The 21,300-nt window shown below is 43.8% G+C and overlaps 1 protein-coding gene across 3 annotated transcripts in view; it reads left to right on the top strand.

Moving 5' to 3' along the window:
* The window catches only part of LOC115106945 (dedicator of cytokinesis protein 4-like), a 159,970-nt gene that overhangs the window by 92,367 nt on the left and 46,303 nt on the right, over nt 1-21,300 (top strand). For all 3 annotated transcript variants that reach the window (XM_065008176.1, XM_029630202.2, XM_029630201.2), the window contains 10 exons: nt 3,637-3,743; nt 5,711-5,864; nt 6,658-6,755; nt 6,989-7,072; nt 7,764-7,864; nt 11,675-11,756; nt 12,128-12,298; nt 15,807-15,999; nt 16,424-16,560; nt 17,452-17,586. In XM_065008176.1, coding sequence (XP_064864248.1) covers nt 3,637-3,743; nt 5,711-5,864; nt 6,658-6,755; nt 6,989-7,072; nt 7,764-7,864; nt 11,675-11,756; nt 12,128-12,298; nt 15,807-15,999; nt 16,424-16,560; nt 17,452-17,586 — 1,262 coding nt within the window. The remainder of the gene's footprint in view (nt 1-3,636; nt 3,744-5,710; nt 5,865-6,657; nt 6,756-6,988; nt 7,073-7,763; nt 7,865-11,674; nt 11,757-12,127; nt 12,299-15,806; nt 16,000-16,423; nt 16,561-17,451; nt 17,587-21,300) is intronic.

Below are 21,300 nucleotides of genomic sequence, written 5' to 3'. Positions count from 1 at the left end.
TACTCTGGGATAGTGTATTGTTTGTGTGGGGGAAGAAGGATGCTTGTGTGTGTACGTTTTTCTGGTTGTTTGTCTGTCTCTCCCTGTGTGTGTGTGTGTGTGTGTGTGTGTGTACTCCAATATTACTATATACACTACCGTTCAAAAGTTTGGGGTCACTTAGAAATGTCCTTGTTTCCCATGAAAACATACATGAAATGAGTTACAAAATGAATAGGAAATATAGTCAAGACATTGACAAGGTTATAAATAATGATTTTTAATTTAAATAATAATTGTGTCCTTCAAACTTTGCTTTTGTCAAAGAATCCTCCATTTGCAGCAATTACAGTCTTGCAGCCTTTGGCATTCTAGTTGTCAATTTGTTGAGGTAATCTGAAGAGATTTCCCCCCATGCTTCCTGAAGCATCTCCCACAAGTTGGATTGGCTTGATGGGCACTTCTTACCATAAGGTCAAGCTGCTCACACAACAGCTCAATAGGGTTGAGATCCTGTGACTGTGCTGGCCACTCCATCATAGACAGAATACCAGCTGACTGCTTCATCCCTAAATAGTTATTGCATCGTTTGGAGTTCTGCTTTGGGTCATTGTCCTGTTGTAGGAGGAAACTGGCTCCAATGAAGCGCCGTCCACAGGGTATGTATGGCATGGCGTTGCAAAATGGAGTGATAGCCTTCCTTCTTCAAGATCCCTTTTACCCTGTACAAATCTCCCACTTTACCACCACCAAAGCACCCCCAGACCATCGCATTCCCTCCACCATGCTTGACAGATGGCGTCAAGCACTCCTCCAGCATCTTTTCATTTTTTCTGCGTCTCACTATATTGTTTTTCTTTGTGATCCGAACACCTCAAACTTAGATTCCTCTGTCCAGAGTCTGTGTTATTTTGTCCATCTTAGTCTTTTCTTATTATTAGCCAGTCTGAGATATGGCTTTTTCTTTGCAACTCTGCCTAGAAGGCCAGCATCCCGGAGTCGTCTCTTCACTGTTGACGATGAGACTGGCGTTTTGCGGGTACTATTTATTGAAGCTGACAGTTTGACTTGTGAGGCGTCTGTTTCTCAAACTAGACACTCTTGCTCAGTTGTGCACCGGGGCCTCCCACTCCTCTTTCTATTCTGGTTAGTACCAGTTTGTGCTGTTCTGTGAAGGGAATAGTACACCGCGTTGTACACGATCTTCAGTTTCTTGGAAGTTTCTCGCATGGAATAGTCTTCATTTTTCAGAACAAGAATAGACTGGCGATTTTCAGAAGAAAGTCTTTGTTTCTGGCCATTTTGAGCCTGTAATCGAACCCACAAATGTTGTTGCTCCAGATACTCAACTAGTCTAAATAAGGCCAGATTTATTGCTTCTTTAATCAGATCAACAGTTTTCAGCTGTGCTAACATAATTGCAAAAGGGTTTTCTAATGATCAATTAGCCTTTTAAAATGCTAAACTTGGATTAGCTAACAAAAAGTGCCATTGGAACACAGGAGTGATGGTTGCTGATAATGGGCCTCTGTATGCCTATGTAGATATTCCATACAGAGTCTGCTGATTCCAGCTACAACAGTCATTTACAATATTAACAAGGACATTTTCTAAGTGACCCCACACTTTTGAATGGTAGTGTACATGTTTTTGTATTATGAGACTAATATCAAGTCAGTCATGACTCCTCTTATGTGTGATTTGGGGATAACAGACTCTCTCACACTAAATGTTGATGTGCTCTGTGGCCCTGTAGAATTTGGAGGCCGGTTCAGTTGATATTGGGTTATTAATGCCGACTCTATCTCTCTAAAGGAACTTTAGCTTGCGATGATCCTGAAGCACAGCCAGTGATATTATGGGTGTGGAGTGTTTACTGTTTGTCAGGTACTATTCTAGCCCACTGTCGAGGCTAACCTGCCCAGAGAACAGATGACATACACAACTGAAGCACAAGTCAAGAACATTACAACACACAACAACTTTACCTACACCACCACCACCTACCGTGTCTCACACACATCTAACACCAATATCTTACATTTGGTGGTGGCTCCAGTGATTGCAGTTTGAGCTTCTACTTTGTTTCTATGGTAACGGCTATCTGTTGAGACTCTGGGGCCAGTGTTGACAACTATTTTTCAGTGCGAGCCGCTATTTGCTAGATGACGTTTTGCCGTTGCCACGACGATGTCACAGCACCAATTTCTTGCCGCGGTATCTGATGTAGTGTTTTCACCCCCACTACCACCGCACCCCCCCTTGTGCTTCTCTGCCTGTCTGAAAACCCGCAAAAATATAGTGACCAAGTCGCTAAATTGGCGACAATGTGTGGGGCAGAAGCCGCAAGGTCAGAGGTCACAGTGGGGTCAGAGGTCAGGGGAGACATTTACAGAGATCTGTGGGCTTATTTAGATTCAAGAGTTGCAGCGGAGGCACCACGGTGTGATTTCAATTGACATAATATGTACGTTAACTTTTCAATTGACATTAGCAACGGACGGTCATGTTATCGTAAGCTCATGAGGTATGCAGCGAGGGTGCAACGGTACAGTACAGTGTGACTCAGCTATATGCCTTTTGCCAGCCTTTTGGGCGTTGTTGTTGCAGAGAGAGAGTTTGGGGGCTTGGCAACAGACATTCTTGCACTGCAGCTTAAAATTGACCGTAAATCTCCCAGTCACGTTAGCCTATAGTGTAGCCGCTAGCCAGTAAGCATGTTAACAACAAACTATTAAACTACCCTTACAAAGCAACGTTGCAGTTTTGAAACCCCAGTAAAAGTGCAGTACCTTCAGCCGACTGTGGTATTTTGGACACAGTAATTGCAGAAGGACTGCAGTTATACTGCACTCTGACTGCAATCTTTTTTTGTAAGGGTATGCAAGAAATATGTCTTCATCTTAACAATATTACACACTTGAATAATGCAACAATTCACAAGCATGTGTAGACAACAATAAATGAAATGATTGTCCGTACACTCATTACATTTTAGCTTCAAGACAAAAGCAGTTATTGCTAGCTAGCTAGACGTGAGCATTTCACAGCTTTACATGACAGTAATTAGTCTATTCTGGATTTTTTTCCCCCCAATACGGCTCAAGAATCTCCTTCAACATTCGTCAGTGTAAAAATGGCCTGTGTCTCAGAATCTCCTCATATTCTTCTTCCAGGCCTGTAGTTGAGCGAGTCTCGGTATGTCTCCCTCTCCCACGACACTGAGGAACACCTCTCATGTGATGTCCACTTCCTGCTCTGACACAAGGCTGCCCTTATGGGCATACTGCAGCCTCTACACAACTATGACTCATAGGTGTTGTTTTTCAACCTGCTACCTTAAAGGTGCCATTTTCCCTCACTTCCCCCAAGGCTCTTAAAATAGAGATTAGAGCTTTCGGGTTGAACGGATGCATAACACGGGAGTCTGGTGAGGGGAGGATGGCTCATAATAATGGCTGGAGTGGAGTAAATGGAATGAACTCCATTCCAGCCATTGCTGTAGCGCCGTCTTCCCCAATTAAGGTGCCACCAGCCACCTGTGATGCTTAACGGCGCCGTCTAGTGCTCTATAGTATAGCTGTCTGATCGTAGGGTAGCCGAGAGTAGTGTGTTTTCCCGGGATAGTGACGTTGGAATGTGTGCGGTGTTCCACAGCCAAAGACAAAGGAGAGAAGAAGCTGTTTGGCTACTCCTTCGTTCATCTGATGCAGGAGGACGGACGGACACTGCCGGACGGCACCCACGAGCTCATCATTCACAAGGTACCGGAGTCCTACTGTGCGCACGCACACACGCAGTCATTTCTCACCCGTCCACCGTGGTAGTCGTCACTTAGGTAGGCGCTCCACGTTAGTGGCGGATGAGCCGATCCATGCCGTTTAACGCACGTCTCTTTGAGACCTTGAGGGGGGAAAACGCTATAATAATTCAGTCCCGGTATTATTATTGATTGTGGCTGCATGGCTCCACAGTGAAGGCTTCTACACCTGCATTGCTTGCTGTTTGGGGTTTTAGGCTGGGTTTCTGTACAGCACTTTGAGATATCAGCTGATGTACGAAGGGCTATATAAATAAATTTGATTTGATTTGCTTAGGTGGGTCACATGCTTCAGCAATGAGCAGGCTAGCAGGATGACGAGTAATATCTGTGTATGTGATGTCCACTAACCGTGAGACATGGCTGGAGTGTGTGTGTGTGTGCGCTGGGTGGGTGGGGTATTTTCTGTGAGCACTCACTCAAACTTGCACAAATACACACACACACACACATCACATGCTCACACGGCTATTTCCCGTTGAGACTTTTCCAGCTTATACTCTGTCATAAACAGGCGCTTGCCATCCCAGCTGGTTTTTATTGCTACCCCAGTAAGCTCTCCACTTAACACATGCCCTGTCCAAAGCAAACAGCAGCTAAACCAACCCTCAGGCATTGCCAATTAAACATAGCTCTGCACTACGGGGCCTGTTTTGGGTGTAGCTCTGAGTAATTGCAGGTTGAGATAGACTGGGCTAGGGAGCATAAGCTGCAGAGACAGAGGTTACAGAGCACCCAATCGTTCGCTGCAGGCTAGCAAGGAACTGTTCTGCGAGACGGGCAGGGCTCGTTAGCACCTAAGGCAGAGTAAGAGAGCATGCACGGGTTGTGGATAGTCTGGACTATTCTGAGACTGAGAAAGACACACAGGCAGGGTTAAAGAAGGTTTTGTCCTGAAAGAGAGACAATATAATCCAAGGTACTGTAGAGAGACCGACAGGTTATAGGTTGTCTAGTCCCATCTTAGTTGGACAGTCCTACAGGGAGAGAACAGAGGAGTTGAGACAGTGGGAAGAACTGTTATGCAGCCACTCCCTCCCTGTGGTTCTGGGCTTGGCTCTCTGCAGGTTGACCCCGCTGCTCTGTCCTCGTCCAGCTCACCACCTCATTAAGAAGACTCCGACTGCTGACAGGTCATTTCCCCTAACGCAGGAGAAACCGAGAGATTTAAAAAAACATCTTGGCCTGGCTTCAGATGCGTGAAGTGCTATAATTCATAACAAATACAGCTGCTTTTGGAGCCGTGCGCTTTGAAGTGCGTACATGCGTCTCCCCTTTTGTGGATCTCACATGTGCTATTTACCTGAGACAGCCGGTTCTCCGTAGGATTTTAGGGGAGTTGAGGGGGGTCGTCTTGTCTTGTTTTCCATTGGCGTTTTCCATTGGCGTAGAAAATCCACTTACCGTCAGATGGAAGTCAGGGCAAAAAAATTTACGCGGCCTAGTTCCTCATCGCCAAAATGAGGAAGAGGGATTCAGCACTAACCACGTGTAGGCGTCAGCGTGGGAGTAGCCTGCCTGAACTGTTAGTCAGAACACACTTAAACACGAGCTTCAAAGTACTCTCCAGTCTCTGCCGATACATTAGAAAGCATGGCTAAAATCATTTCAAGTTGGAGAAATGGAAAATGCACCGTGCTCACTTTATAGTGTCCCCAGCCCTTTGCAATGTTTAATTGAAAGAAATATACGGTAGTTTGAATGATGGTGATAATAATAATAATAATAATATATTAAATTCCACCATGAGCACTTTCCGGGGTGTATGGAAGCAGCATATTGTAGTGGAAGAAACACCTTAATGTTTGAGAATGCAGTTTAAGTAATGAACCAAATACCGTAGTACATTAGCCTTTTTCTCCAGTCTCCTGTAGTGGCTCTAACCCACTGCTGCATCTCTGCTCCTTTCAGTGTGAGGAGAATGCTAACCTCCAGGACTCGAGCTGCTACCTCAAGCTGCCCTTCTCCAAAGCCAATCTGCCCGGCAACAACCAGGCTGTGAAAGGCACCAAGGAATGTTTTTGGATCACCTCCTTCCTCTGCTCCACTAAACTCACACAGAATGGTAAGAAGTCAAAAGTACTAGAGCATGCATCTGCACGGTAGACCCTACACCCGAACCAGTAGACCCACACCTTTCCCACACCACTGTAGGCCTGCTCCAACTTTCTATGGATCTATTATCCAGCGACAGATCACTTACTAGTGTGAAGTGTAATCGGGTCTGTTTCTGACTCGTCCGGAGTCATTGTCTTGCCTTGAATATTACTGTAGAATTGTTGAATTCTCAAACGGTCTACCACTCCGTGTAAATATTCTGAAATGTGAGCTGTACAAAGTGAGTCGAGACATTGTGCAAGGAATATGTCTAGTTTATTGTCTGGGGAAATACAGGTACTTCCTCACATCTAGACTGACAGCATGTTGCAGACACCTTCAGAAGTGCAGGTGGAGACTGAGTCCTTTATTCTTCAACCCGGATATTTTATTCATATCGTCTGGGGATTTTAACACTGGGAGAATTGCTTTATGTCTTTTTAAAGCTCGCTACATTATGAGATGGCGTCATTATTTTGATTTTTGTGGATTGTTTGAATGTAAATGTGTTGTCTTATTATATCTTTTAAATAGAATAGAATTGCATTGTTATTTTTACCTAGAAGGAGCTTCAGTAATTCAATTATAGCACTTAAACCATACGCCCTCATATTGCTTTGACAGAAATGTTCTAGATTTCCCAAATAGTGATGCAAAGTTGTTTCTCTGTCTGTGTCTAGGAACCAAGAGTCAACAGTCTCTCACTAACCGAGGTTGTTCATGATGTAACGGTCGTTGTTTCTCTTCATGTGTCTCTGTAGGTGACATGTTAGACCTGCTGAAGTGGAGAGCCCACCCAGAGAGGATCAATGACAGCCTGTTAAAGCTGAAAGAGATCGATGGCTCTGAGATAGTCAAGGTACCGCCCCTCCCCGGGGCCTCCCATCTTCACCCTGATTGGTTCAGGATCACGTCACTCAAACAATGTCCTGTTTAGATTGGCCTTTTTGTGATTTGCTTGAAAAAGTCTGCCCATCTTCAAAACAGAAATGTGTTCTAGATGTGTTTCATAGATGTATCATATGATTGTCACCACATGATCTCATAGATATTCACTCATGTATGTCTATCGCTCTATCTCTCCCTCACCAGTTTTTACAGGACACACTTGATACACTCTTTGGGATCTTGGACGAGAGTTCTCAGAGGTATGGGCTGAAGGTGTTTGACTGCCTGGTAAGTGGCTACTGCTTCTGGGGTCTTCTATTTCCTAGCATATTGTGTTCTCCCTCCCTGACAGCTAAATCGTTAGTTGATTCGACACACTGCTGGTTGAATGCTGGTTGGAGCCAGGATTGGGATGTCATGACTGCAGAACTAATTGTGTGTGTGCGTGCGCATGAGTCGGGAAGTAGACCAAGCCTCATTAGAGAAGAAGGCCTGTGTCCAATAGTGGCTTACTGTGGTCAGAGAGAAAAAGCGCAATGATGCATGGTGAACACAGACACACACACTGGAAGCTTGAGCCAATGGATGTGCTTAATATTATAACGCTTCACAGCCTTCGCTGATCAATCCCAGCCATGCTGCATCACTCTAATATAGAGCTGAGGGATTGATCTGCTTGCAATTGACTTGGTCCACTCACTCACTCACTCATCTCTGCTCTTGTTCATCATGGGTGAAAGTGAGCCAATCAAACTGCCTTTGTGACTGCATGATGAATCTGGACAACTAGGCCAGTTTGTGTCACATAGGAGGTTAGGTTGAATAAATATATCTTTTTTTTTGGAATGTAACCTTTATTTAACTAGGCAAGTCAGTGAAGAACAAATTCTTATTTACAATGGCGTTCGTTGTTGGCTAAATAAAGAGTGTTGCATTTTGTGGCAAGCATGTGACTGAGTTATTTCCCTTCCTCTTGCAGGTCCACATCATTAACCTGCTACAGGACAGCAAGTTCCATCATTTCAAGCCCGTCATGGACACCTACATCGAGAGTCATTTTGCTGGAGCCTTGTCTTACAGGTGTGTTTCTCTCTTTCTCCTCCTAGGGTGTATTATGGTTGTTTTACGGTTGTCCTATGGTAAGACCTACGGTATACTACCTGGTGATAATGATGGGGGCGGCAAAAGGTGCTTCAGTGGTGTGAACGAGTCACCTGCGGCGCCACCTGTTTTGAAAACTATAATTAGGATCACGTGTCCTCAATGTCTCACGTTGATTTGGGCCTGCAAGCACACACTTCCTGCCACATACGCTCACTGTTCCTCAGACGCTGTGCCGTCGCCTCAAACTCACATTGTGATACACTCACACTGTTCTGCCCACACTGCCTGCTAAGCGCTCACGCTGCTCATTTCTCACTAACACCCCTCTCCTGTCAGGCTCACAGCTAAAGCGCTCACCTCTCCCTCACCTAAAATAAACTCAATAAACTCACCTTCATATATAGAGTGTGTTGCCTGCCTCTAGACTCATCGTCTACGGTGGTTTAGTTGAGTTGTTCAGTGACTTCAGTAGGATATAATACTGTATGTACACTATACACTACCGTTCAAAAGTTTTGGGTCACTTAGAAATGTCCTTGTTTTCCATGAAAACATACATGAAATGATTTGCAAAATGAATAGGAAATATAGTCAAGATGTTGACAAGGTTATAAATAACGATTTAGAATTGAAATAATAATTGTGTCCTTCAAGCGTTGCTTTTGTCAAAGAATCCTCCATTTGCAGCAATTACAGCCTTGCAGACCTTTGGCATCTAGTTGTCAATTTGTTGAGGTAATCTGAAGAGATTTCCCCCATGCTTCCTGAAGCACCTCCCACAAGTTGGATTGGCTTGATGGGCACTTCTTATGTACCATACGGTCAAGCTGCTCCCACAACAGCTCAATAGGGTTGAGATCTGGTGACTGTGCTGGCCAGTCCATCATAGACAGAATACCAGCTGACTGCTTCTTTCCTAAATAGTTCTTGCATAGTTTGGAGCTGTGCTTTGGGTCATTGTCCTGTTGTAGGAGGAAACTGGCTCCAATTAAGTGCTGTCCAGAGGGTCTGGCATGGCGTTGCAAAATTGAGTGATTGCCTTCAAGATCCCTTTTACTCTGTACGAATCTCCCACTTAACCACCACCAAAGCACCCCAGACCATCACATTGCCTCCACCATGCTTGACAGATGGCATCAAGCACTCCTCCAGCATCTTTTCAGTTTTTCTGCATCACACGACTGTTCTTCTTTGTGATCCGAACACCTCAAACTTAGATTTGTCTGTCCATAACACTTTTTTCCAATCTTCCTCTGTCCCGTGTCTGTGTTCTTTTGTCCATCTTAATGTTTTATTTTTATTGGCCAGTCTGAGATATGGCTTTTTCCAGCATCCCAGTGTCGCGCTTCACTGTTGATGTTGAGACTCGGTTTTTGCGGGTACTATTTAATGAAGCTGAGGACTTGTGAGGCGTCTGTTTCTCAAACTAGACACTCTAATGTACTTGTCCTCTTGCTCAGTTGTGCACCGGGCCCTCCCACTCCTCTTTCTATTCTGGTTAGGGCCAGTTTGCGCTGTTCTGTGACGGGAGTAGTACACAGCGTTGTGCGAGATCTTCAGTTTCTTGGCAATTTCGCGCATTAATTTCTCAGAACAAGAATAGACTGACGAGTTTCAGAAGAAAGGTCTTTGTTTCTGGCCATTTTGAGCCTATAATCGAACCCACAAATGCTGATGCCCCAGATACTCAACTAGTCTAAATAAGGTCAGTTTTATTGCTTCTTTAATCAGTACAACAGTTTTCAGCTGTGCTAACATAATTGCAAAAGGGTTTCCTAATGATCAATTAGTATTTTACAGTGATAAACTTGGATTAGCTAACAACGTGCCAATGGAACACAGGAGTGCTGATAATGGGCCTCTGTACACCTATGTAGATATTCCATAAAAAATCTGCCGTTTTATAGCTACAATAGTCATTTACAAAATTAATCATGTCTACACTGTATTGCTGATCAATTTGATGTTATTTTAATTGACAAAAATTGTGAACGGTAGTGTATATGCAAAGGTATGTGGACACCCCTTCAAATTAGTGTATATGGCTGTTTGAGCCACACCCGTTGCTGACAGGTGTATAAAATCGAGCACACAGCCATGCAATCTCCATAGACAAACATTGGCAGTAGAATGGCCTTACCGAAGAACTCAGTGACTTTCAATGTGGCACCGTCATAGGATGCCACCTTTCCAACAAGTCAGTTCGTCAAATTTCTGCCCTGCTATAGCTGCCCGGTGAAATGTAAGTGCTGTTATTGTGAAGTGGAAACGTTTAGGAGCAACAATGGCTCAGCTGTGAAGTGGTAGGCCACACAAGCTCACAGAATGTGAGTGCTGAAGCCCGTAGCGCGTAAAAAATCGTCTGTCCTCAGTTGCAACTGTTCGTTGGGAGCTTCATGAAATGGGTTTCCATGGACAAGCAGCCACACAAGCCTAAGGTCACCATCCACAATGCCAAGCGTCGGCTGGAATGGTGTAAACTCACTGCCATTGGATTCTGGAGCAGTGGAAACGTGTTCTCTGAAGTGATGAATCACACTTCACTATCTCGCAGTCTGACAGACGAATCTGGGTTTGGCGGATGCCAGGAGAACGCCAACTGTCCGACTGCATTGTGCCAACTGTAAAGTTTGGTGGATGAGGAATAATGGTCTGGAGCTGTTTTACATGGTTTGGGCTAGGCCCCTTAGTTCTAGTGAAGGGAAATCTTAATGCTACAACACACAATGACATTCTAGATAATTCTACGCTTCCAACTTTGTGGCAATAGTTTGGTGAAGGCCCTTTCCTGTTTCAGCATGACAATGCCCTCGTGCACAAAACGAGGTCCATGTAGATATCGTTGTAGAAAACTTGACTGGCCTACATAGAGCCTTGACCTCAACCCCATCGAACACCTTTGGGATGAATTGGAACGCTGACTGCGAGCCAGGTCTAATCGCCCAACATCAATGCCCGACCTCACTAATGCTCTTGTGGCTGAATGGAAGCAAGCCTTCGCAGCAATGTTCTGACATCTAGTGGAAAGCCTTCCCAGAAGAGTGGAGGCTGTTTGCGCGGCAAAAGGGGGACCAACTCCATATTAATGCTCATGATTTTGGAATGAACGGGTGTCCACATACTTTTGACCATGTATTGTACCAATTCAGTACTAGAAATAACATTGTGCACTTTAATAGCTGGTTATGTGCAACAACATGGTGGCTGTCTCTTCAGTACGCTATGTGCCCAAGGGAAAACCAATCAAAGTGCGATCACGTTCCAATCACAGAAAAGCAGGCGAAACATCTCCCACACAGATGTTCATTCTGTGCAAATGACTGTGCTCTCTCCACCATTTTCCCTTGTACTCCTACTGTCTCTTATGATGTTGTTCAATTATCTGTAAGTGTGTGCTCTCAAACCTGGCCGCTAGTGTTAATACACTACACAGTGTGAATCTGCAATATTGTTATCGCACCATTGCACTGCCACACACAGACGTTTTCTAAACCAACCCTTGTGTTCTGATTCTTTTGTTGCATGAACAGAACACAATCTAAAGTTGTTCAGCCCTAGACGTTGTTTATGAACACCATCGCCATACATTTTTAACAATGTGGGTGTATCATACGCAGAGATTTTACATGCACTGTCAAGCGTTTACTCATGCTACACCAAGGCGTCCTTTGTGTGTTGCGCCTCTGCGATATGCAGGTGGGTGCTTGGGGTTGTTGGTGGAAATGCATTGTGATCGCGGGGAAAGGTCGAGGTCAGTAGTTGATGCTAGACGTGTGTCTTTCGCAGGGACCTGATCAAAGTACTGAAGTGGTACGTGGATCGCATCATAGACGCTGAGCACCAGGATCACATTCAGCAGGTCCTCAATGTGAGTGTGTGCCCCACACACACACACACACACACACACACACACACACACACACACACACACACACACATCCTCTTCAGCATGTGTTGAGGATATCTCCGTATCATTCATTAGTCTCTTTTCGCCACCTCTCTCTCATATTGTTGCTGCATGCAGTTTCAAAAAGTGGAAATGCTACACCTTGGGTGTTCAACATTTCCATTACAAGTTACTTTTAATGGCCTAGTAGCACACTTAATTGCAGGGACCCACATCAACGACACTAATATGTTTTCCTATTATGTTTTAAGACCAGTGTTGTCTAGCATTATGGTGTATGAGTGATGTTATCAGTGAGTAACTGTGTGTTACTTTATGCCCCCCTCCCCCAGGCCACTGAGTATATCTTTAAGTACATCATCCAGTCCCGGCGTCTCTTCGCCCTCGCCACCGGGGGTCAGAGCGAGGAGGAGTTCCGTTGCTGCGTCCATGAGCTGTTCATGTCCATCCGCTTCTTCCTGTCCCAGGAGAACAAGATCACCAGCCCCATCACGCAGACACAGGTGTGTCGGTGTGTGTGTTTTTCTGACTGTGTGTGTGTGTGTGTGTGTGTGTGCACGCACGTGACATTGACACAGTGGCTTGACGCAGTGCAGACATGAAACATGCCCCACGTGATTGATAGAGAGCACAGAGGTTATCAACATTGCATCCTGGTCTGTCTTGCTTTATATGCCATGGGCAATAACAGCAGGAGGCAGGCTTCTCTGTGCGTGTGTGTGCGTGTTATGTTTCAAGCAATAAGCATTCCCACTTAATTCAGTTTGATTTGTAAGAAAATGTTTTTAATTGAATTTCACGCAGATTATAAACCCTGGAGATACTTTGTAATTCATATTTCATACTTTGTCTTGGGGGGCTACACAGCACAAAACCAGGCTGAACTGCTCTCCGGGAAGACTAAAACAAAGCTGCTAAACACACCCACAAATAATCTGAATTACACACAGTGTAGCATGTGTGTCTGTGTGTCTCTGTCTTCAGCTGATGTCTTTGTTTGTACAGACACACACGGTAGTATGAGGGTGTGTGTGTGTGTGCTTATTATACACCAGAGACCCGCTTGTCCTCCTTCCCCCAAATCCTCGAGATCCTAATCTACAGCAATACATTATGTGTGTGTCCCTGCTCTCTCTAGTAATCGTCTCTCTCCAGTGGCTCTCTGTTGGCCTCCAGCCCGTCTCTCCCTTGGGCCCTCCACAGATAATGTGTGGGTCTAATTCAAGGTTGCACACTAAGATATAAGCCACTGGTGGGTGGGTGTGTGTGTGTGTGTGTGGTTGTGTGTGTTTACTGCACACTTAGCTGTGTAAACTCCCACAGCAGCCCACCCTAATGAACCCAACTGATAATGACCTGGCCCGTCAGTCTGTCTGTTCACCCTGTTGCGTGAGTGACCATTCACTCTGGCTCTCACTCTCTGCTGGAGATCCTTACCACACACTGCGCTGTTATTTTCACCTTGTGTGGGTTGTTATTATGCCCTGGTGTCATCATGCTGCTCCACCTGTCCTCCCTTCCAGTACCGCCATGAAATCATTTGAACTAGACACAGAACAGTAACAGTAACCATGCATAGTAACAGTGTGCACCTCTTAGCACAATCTAGTTAAACAAATGGCTGATTGCTGATCTATTGTCATCTTGATCCACAACCGAACAGAACAACGGCTATAAGAGAATGCAGGTCAAGCCACTCCTAATCCATGTTAATATTTTTAATGACTGGTATACGCCCACACCATTCCAACATAGAATAGCTGCTTTTTTAAACATACTTAACTACCATCTTCGAGAAGGAAAACTATTTTACTCATATTGTAATTAATTGTAGGTCATATTTCATAGCAACCTGGAAACACTGGGCAGTTACTTATAAAGGTAGACTTTGGGCAAAAACGCAAAAAAGAATGGCTTTAAACTGTGTAACTGCTCAATGCACCATTATACCAGGTAATTTTAATTCTTAAAAACAAATTATGAGTAACTTATTTGGACACAGAAGTGCCATTTCTCTACAGCTTCCGTTACAAAAAGAAAACCTGTGAAATGACGTCAACACATGCTGGAGGAGTTACTGGCTAGCTAAAGTGTCTAGCTTAGCTAACAAACTAGCTATGTCGAGTGCAGCGCTCAGGACCAGAACGACACATCGAAGAACCACCAAAGGCACACCGTGTTTCTGTTTGAAAAATGAGAAAGAGGAGGAGTTGGACTGTTTTTCGTGCTCAACGTCGACCGTTAAAGCTCATTTCCAGCAATTCTACACATTTTGCCATGGCTTATGACACGCTCATATGCCATCTGGTGGGTTATAACACAACACAATGTGGATTAAGTCCAGGGGTAGGAATGCTTTCTGAAGGCACTGTAGGTTCGAGATGAGGGACATCAAGATATATTATACTGTAGTGGAATTGTGTTTCTGTACAGGCATAGAATAGACGTCCTGCAGTGTGTGTTGGGGGTCCTAGACTGTATCGGTTGAAGCATTGGTTATGATTTGGTTTGATTTCTCATGGGCCACATTTACTGAATATACAGTAGCCTATTTGTTAATGTAACTGTTGATCACTTTAGGTATAAGCCTCCTCTAGATAAGTGCGTTCTACACCTAAACGGTATATGGTTTGAGTAACATTTTCTAATAAGGCACAAACTGACTATAAAGTAGCCTATGTGTTAACCGTGAGTCACTTTCGGTAGAAACCTGTACTACATACTGCTAGATAGCTACTGTGCCTTGCAAAAGTATTCATCCTCCTTGGCGTTTTTCCTATTTTGTTGCATTACAACCTGTAATTTAAATGGATTTTTATTTGGATTTCATGTAATGGACATACACAAAATAGTCCAAATTGGTGAATTGATATTAATTTATTTATTTTACAGAAAAGTATTCACCCCCTTTGATATGAAGCCCCTAACTAAGATCTGTTGCAACCAATCACCTTCAGAAGTCACACAATTAATTAGATTGCACACAGGTGGACTTTATTTAAATGTCACATGATCTCAGTATATATACACCTGTTCTGAAAGACCCCAGAGTCTGCAACACCACTAAGCAATGGGCACCACCAAGCAAGCAACACCATGAAGATCAAGGAGCTCTCCAAACAGGTCAGGGACATCCCACAGAGCACCATAACCCTGAAGGAGCTGCAAAGCTCCACAGCGGAGATTTGAGTATCTGTCCTTAAGCCGAACACTCCACAGAGCTGGGCTTTACGGAATAGTGGCCAGAAAAAAATCCATTGCTGTTCGCCAAAAGGCATGTGGGAAACTCCCAAGACATATGGAAGGAGGTACTCTGGTTAGATGAGACTAAATTGAGCTTTTTGGCCATCAAGAAAAATGCTATGGTGCAAATCCAACACATCTCATCACCATGGAACACCATGGAAGCATGGTGGTGGCAGCATCATGCTGTGGGGATGTTTTTCATCGTCAGGGACTGGGAAACTGGTCAGAATTGAAGGAATGATGGTTGGCGCTAAATACAGGGAAATTCTTGCAGGAAACCTGTTTCAGTCTTCCAGAGATTTGAGACTGGGACGGAGGTTCACCTTCCAGCAGGACAATGACCCTAAGCATACTACCAAAGCAGCACTTGAATGGTTTAAGGGGAAACATTTAAATGTCTTGGAATGGCCTCGTCAAAGCCCAGACCTCAATCCAATTGAGAATCTGTGGTATGACTTAAAGATTGCTGTACACCAGCGGAACCCATCCAACTTGAAGGAGCTGGAGCAGTTTTGCCTTGAAGAATGGGCAAAAATCCCAGTAGCTAGATGTGCCAAGCTTATAGAGACATACCCCAAGAGACTAGCAGCTGTAATTGCTGCAAAATATATTATGCACGCTCAAGTTCAGTTTTTTTGTCTTATTTCTTGTTTGTTTCACAATAAAAAATATTGTGCATCTTCAAAGTTGTAGGCATCTATTTATTTCCAAAAATGTCAAAGGGGGGTGATACTGTATATTTATACACTGTCTGTTTATTCCAAGGCGGTGTTCCTGAGGACGTTCCCTGCGGTGTACGGGGAGCTGCTGAAGATCTTCACGGTGAGGGAGGTGGCAGGCTTCGTCAGGGAGACGCTGGGCAGCCTGCCTGCCACCGCTCGCGCTGAGTGCCCCCTGGAAGCCGTCAAGCTACATTGCATCGCCAAGACCGTGGAGAGCCAGCTGTACACCAACACAGGTAGGAACGCACGAACGCACACACAATATTTAATTTACACAACACTCAGAAGCAAACGTTTGGGGGTTATGTACGCACGCACACACAATATTTAATTTACACAACACTCAGAAGCAAACATTTGGGGGTTATGTACGCACACACACAACCACACATATCGCACACACATGATTATGCACAATTGCTAGTAATTACATACCTACACAGGCGCACTTGCCAGTTAATTGTAGTTAATTATAATTATATACTCACACAAATAGCTGTGGTAACATTTTATTAGCTGCTTGCTCAGAGGCAAGGCTAGGGGTTAAAATCACACCCAAGAGAGGGATAAAAATAGAAAAACAGGTGTTTGAGCAGAACATACATGCTAGTATTTTTGTGTGTGTGTGTGTGTTTTCATGTTCAAGTGTGTGTATTCCAGAGTCGAGGTGTATCCTGCTCCCGGTGGTGTTGCGTCTGTTGCAGGCCCACATGCAGGAGCAGAGAGACCTGGTGATGTGTGCCCGTATCCTCACCAGCATGCTCTCTCTCGTCAGGAAGTACGACTCTACCGCCACCGTGAGTACAGCCACAGCAGAGCACCATGGGTAGTGTAGTCTTTTAGGCTGCCACCTCGCGGTTAATCATGGACAGACTACAAATTGTGCAAGATTTGAGGTTCTGGGTTAATCGAGATTACCTAGCTCACTGTTAATGGCTCAAAAATGGTATTGTTCCCTTGGATATTTGATAACAACAATGTGTATTGTGATCTGAACACAGCTTTGTTTGTTTGCGTGGCGTATTAAAACAAACTAGCAAAACCTGCCAGACTGATTTACATTTACATTTACATTTAAGTCATTTAGCAGACGCTCTTATCCAGAGCGACTTACAAATTGGTGCTTTCACCTTATGACATCCAGTGGAACAGCCACTTTACAATAGTGCATCTAGGTCTTTTAAGGGGGGGGGGGAGAAGGATTACTTTATCCTATCCTAGGTATTCCTTAAATGATAATAGAGTCCAGTAAATCAAGTAACAAAGTAAACAGATAGCTAGGTGCCAGAACAAATAAACAATCCAATCCAGATCCATCAATGAAACGTGAAAGTGTGGATGTGGCAGTTTGTCCCTGTGTTAAGTCTCGTCCTGACCTTGACATGGTGCTGGCCTGTTTGGCTGAGAAGCAGCTAGTCACACACACACACACACACACACACACACACACACACACACACACACACACACACACACAGACGGCTGTGAACATGGCTAAGATGAAGTGACAGCAGGAGCAGCCAGTCTGACACACAAACACACACACTAATGTGTGTCCAATTTGTTTAAGTATTGGCTAGTGGTCTATCTTTTTGTGTTCCGTATGTTTTCATACTGTCTGTATGGGTAATGATGATCATGATTATGTACCTGTGTGAAAGTTAATGTGAACTTGTGTGTGTCCCTAGGAGGAGGTGGTTTCTGAGGAGGTGGATCTGATAGTGGATAGTCTGCTGGTTGTCCTGATGAGGACCATCCTTGAGATCACAAACAGACCACAAGCAGCTGGGACCAATATGAGACTGCAGTTCCAGGATATCACGGTGTGTGTGTGTGTGTGTAACTGCTAGTCATTCGAAATATAGTGTGAGCTTTTAGGGTCAATGATTGAAACTGAATTTGTGGTCAAAGAGAGCTGTACCTCTGTCCTGCTCTTAACCACAGCCGAGTTCAGAGAGAACCATTCTCTTACATTTCCATTTGACATTTTTCCAAATGTCAAACCACCTAAAAAAGTAGAAAATAACCACTTTATTTCTCTCCCAGCCTGTTCTGACTGTAGTATTTACAGGTATTCCATCAAGGTACATGGTCTTCCATCTCTCTCATTGTTATATAGTATACGTGGCCAGTGTCCCAGATGTTAAAAGCTGTTTCTCTCTCTCTCTCTCTCTCTCTCTCTCTCTCTCAATTCAATTCAATTAATTTCAATTCAAGGGGCTTTATTGGCATGGGAAACATGTGTTAACATTGCCAAAGCAAGTGAGGTAGATAATATACAAAAGTGAAATAAACAATAAATATTAACAGTAAACATTACACATACAGAACTTTCAAAAACAATAAAGACATTACAAATGTCATATTATTTATATATATATATATAAATATATATACAGTGTTGTAACAATGTACAAATGGTTAAAGTACACAAGGGAAATAAATAAGCATAAATATGGGTTGTAATTTACAATGGTGTTTGTTCTTCACTGGTTGCCCTTTTCTTGTGGCAACAGGTCACAAATCTTGCTGCTGTGATGGCACACTGTGGTATTTCACCCAGTAGATGGGAATTTATCAAAATTGGATTTGTTTTCAACTTCTTTGTGGATCTGTGTAATCTGAGGGAAATATGTGTCTCTAATATGGTCATACATAGGGCAGGAGGTTAGGAAGTGTGCAGCTCAGTTTCCACCTCATTTTGTGGGCAGTGAGCACATAGCTTGTCTTTTGAGAGCCATGTCTGCCTACGGCGGCCTTTCTCAATAGCAAGGCTATGCTCACTGAGTCTGTACACAGTCAAAGCATTCCTTAAGTTTAGGTGAATCACAGTGGTCAGGTATTCTGCCACTGTGTACTCTCTGTTTAAGGCCAAATAGCATTCTAGTTTTCTCTGTTTTTTTGTTAATTCTTTCTAATGTGTCAAGTAATTATCTTTTTGTTTTCTCATGATTTGGTTGGGTCTAATTGTGCTGTTGTCCTGGGGCTCTGTGGGGTGTGTTTGTTGTATCTGTCTGTCTAATTCGTTTATTGGCATGACGTAACAATGTACATATTGCCAAAGCTTATTTTGGATATTTACAATATAAAGAATAAATAAAAATTAGAATCAAATTGTCAACAGGACAACCGTAACAACAATAACCAAGTGTCAAAATAACCATCCATAGAACAATAAGTATACAGTAGAGGACATGTGCAGGTTGATTGGTCTGTCAGACACTGTCCCTCATCTTATGGCAGGCAGCAATGTGGTGCGCTGCCAACCCACAGCTCTCTGCGTCCTCCCCCAACAGGACAGGTAGCCTACTCTCATCAGAGAGGTCTTTGAAACCTTGAATAAGGGTTTCAAATTTGGGAAAATGACACTCTCTCTCTAATTGTTTTATTTTTTTGACATTTTGTCAGGAAATGTAGCTCCGTCTCAGGTTCTGCTGTTGTGCAGTGGTTGCACAGCCTTTCCTCTACAGGGAGCCAGGGCCCGACGTCCACAGGTGGGTGTTGGCAAATTGGCAAATTCGCCACTGGCGCCCTGTGCTCTTCACAGATGAGAGCAGGTTCACACTGAGCACATGTGACAGATGTGACAGAGTCTGGAGACGCCGTGGAGAACATTCTACTACCTGCAACATCCTCCAGCATGACCGGTTTGGCAGTGGGTCAGTCATGGTGTGGGTTGGCATTTCTTTGGGGGGCCGCACAGCCCTCCATGTGCTCACCAGAGGTAGCCTGACTGCCATTAGGTACCGAGATGAGATCCTCAGACCCCTTATGAGACCATATGCCGGTGCGGTTGGCCCTGGGTTCCTCCTAATGCAAGACAATGCTAGACCTCATGTGGCTGGAGTGTGTCAGCAGTTCCTGCAAGAGGAAGGCATTGATGCTATGGACTGGCCCGCCCGTTCCCCAGACCTGAATCCAATTGAGCACATCTGGGACATCATGTCTCGCGCCATCCACCAACGCCACGTTGCACCACAGACTGTCCAGGAGTTGGCGGATGCTTTAGTCCAGGTCTGGGAGGAGATCCCTCAGGAGACCATCCGCCTCCTCATCAGGAGCATGCCCAGGCGTTGTAGGGAAGTCATACAGGCACGTGGAGGCCACACACACTACTGAGCCTCATTTTGACTTGTAAATATTGAAGATTGCAGGGCTCAGATTGCAACCCTGGTGAAGACCCCGCCCCTGGTTAAAGAATTCTGTTATTTTCTTACCAATTTTAATGCTGCACGTATTGCCAGTATACATTGATTTAATTATGTAATATGTTTTACCCCCTACACCACTTTCAATAACTTTGTAGAACAGTCCTGTATGTCAAATGGAATCAAATGCTTTTTGGAAGTCGATAAAGCAAGCATATATTTTGGTATTATTTTGGTGGACATGTTTATCTATCAGGGTGTGTAGGGTGTAAATATGATCAGTTGTGCGATGTTTTGGTATGAATCCAATTTGGCTTTTACTCAAGAAATTGTGCTTACTAAGGAAGATTAGAACTCTTACATTTATAATATTACAGAAAACCATCCCCATGTTACTGTTCACACAAATGCCTCTGTAATTGTTAGGGTCAAATTTGTCTCCATTCTTAAAGATTGGGGTTATGAGTCCTTGATTCCAGATGTCAGGCAAATAACCTACACTCAGGATCAAATTAAACAGTTTTAACATAGCCAATTGAAATTTTGCACTAGTAAGTTTGAGCATATAATTTAGGATGCCATCAGGTCCGCATGCCTTTTTAAATTTGAGAGCTTGAAGTTTCTTATAGAGCTCCTGGTCAGTAATCGGGGAGTCCAGTGGATTTTGATTGTCCTTTATAGCTTTTTCTAATCCAGTCAACTTCTCATGAATGTGGCGTTCTGCGTTTGTGTCAATTTGAGCGGTGTTGTAGAGTGTTTTAAAATGGGTTGTCCATATGTCACCATTTTGTATCGCTAATTCCTCTTGTTTAGATTTTAGTTTTTTCCAATTTTGCCAGAAGTTGTGTGTGTTAATGGACTCCTCAATTAGTGTCAGCTGCTTGCTGTTGTACTGTGATTTTTTGGTTCTGAGTGTATGTTTATAGAGTTTTAAAGTCTCACAGTAATGAAGGCGTAATTCACCATTATTTGGTTCTCTGTGCTTTTGGTTGGATCGTGTTCTAAGTTTATTCCTTATCATTTTACAATCTGCATCAAACCAGTTGTCATCTGTGGTCTTTTTTGTTTTGTGTTTTATCAATTTCAATTGTGCTTCTTTTGCCGTTTGCCTGAATATATAGTTGATGTTTTGTACTGCTAGATTGATTCCTTCTTTACAGTGAGTGAATGTGGTATCCAGAAAGTTATCTAAGAGTGTTTGGATATTTTGGTTTCTGGTTGCTTTCTGGTATTCTTCTGTGCTGTTTTGGGCCCATCTGTATGAATTTCTGATGTTGTACAGCTTACTGGGCTGTGAATGTGTGGTTGTTTCCATGTCTGTTCTTTTGAGGAACAATGTAATTTGGCTGTGATCAGACAGAGGTGTTAGTGGCTTGACAGTGAAGGAGC

This window comes from Oncorhynchus nerka, linkage group LG23 (genome assembly GCF_034236695.1).
Source record: "Oncorhynchus nerka isolate Pitt River linkage group LG23, Oner_Uvic_2.0, whole genome shotgun sequence".
In the NCBI taxonomy this organism is placed as follows: Eukaryota; Metazoa; Chordata; class Actinopteri; order Salmoniformes; family Salmonidae; genus Oncorhynchus; species Oncorhynchus nerka.
This window is presented reverse-complemented; position numbering and strand designations above follow the sequence as displayed.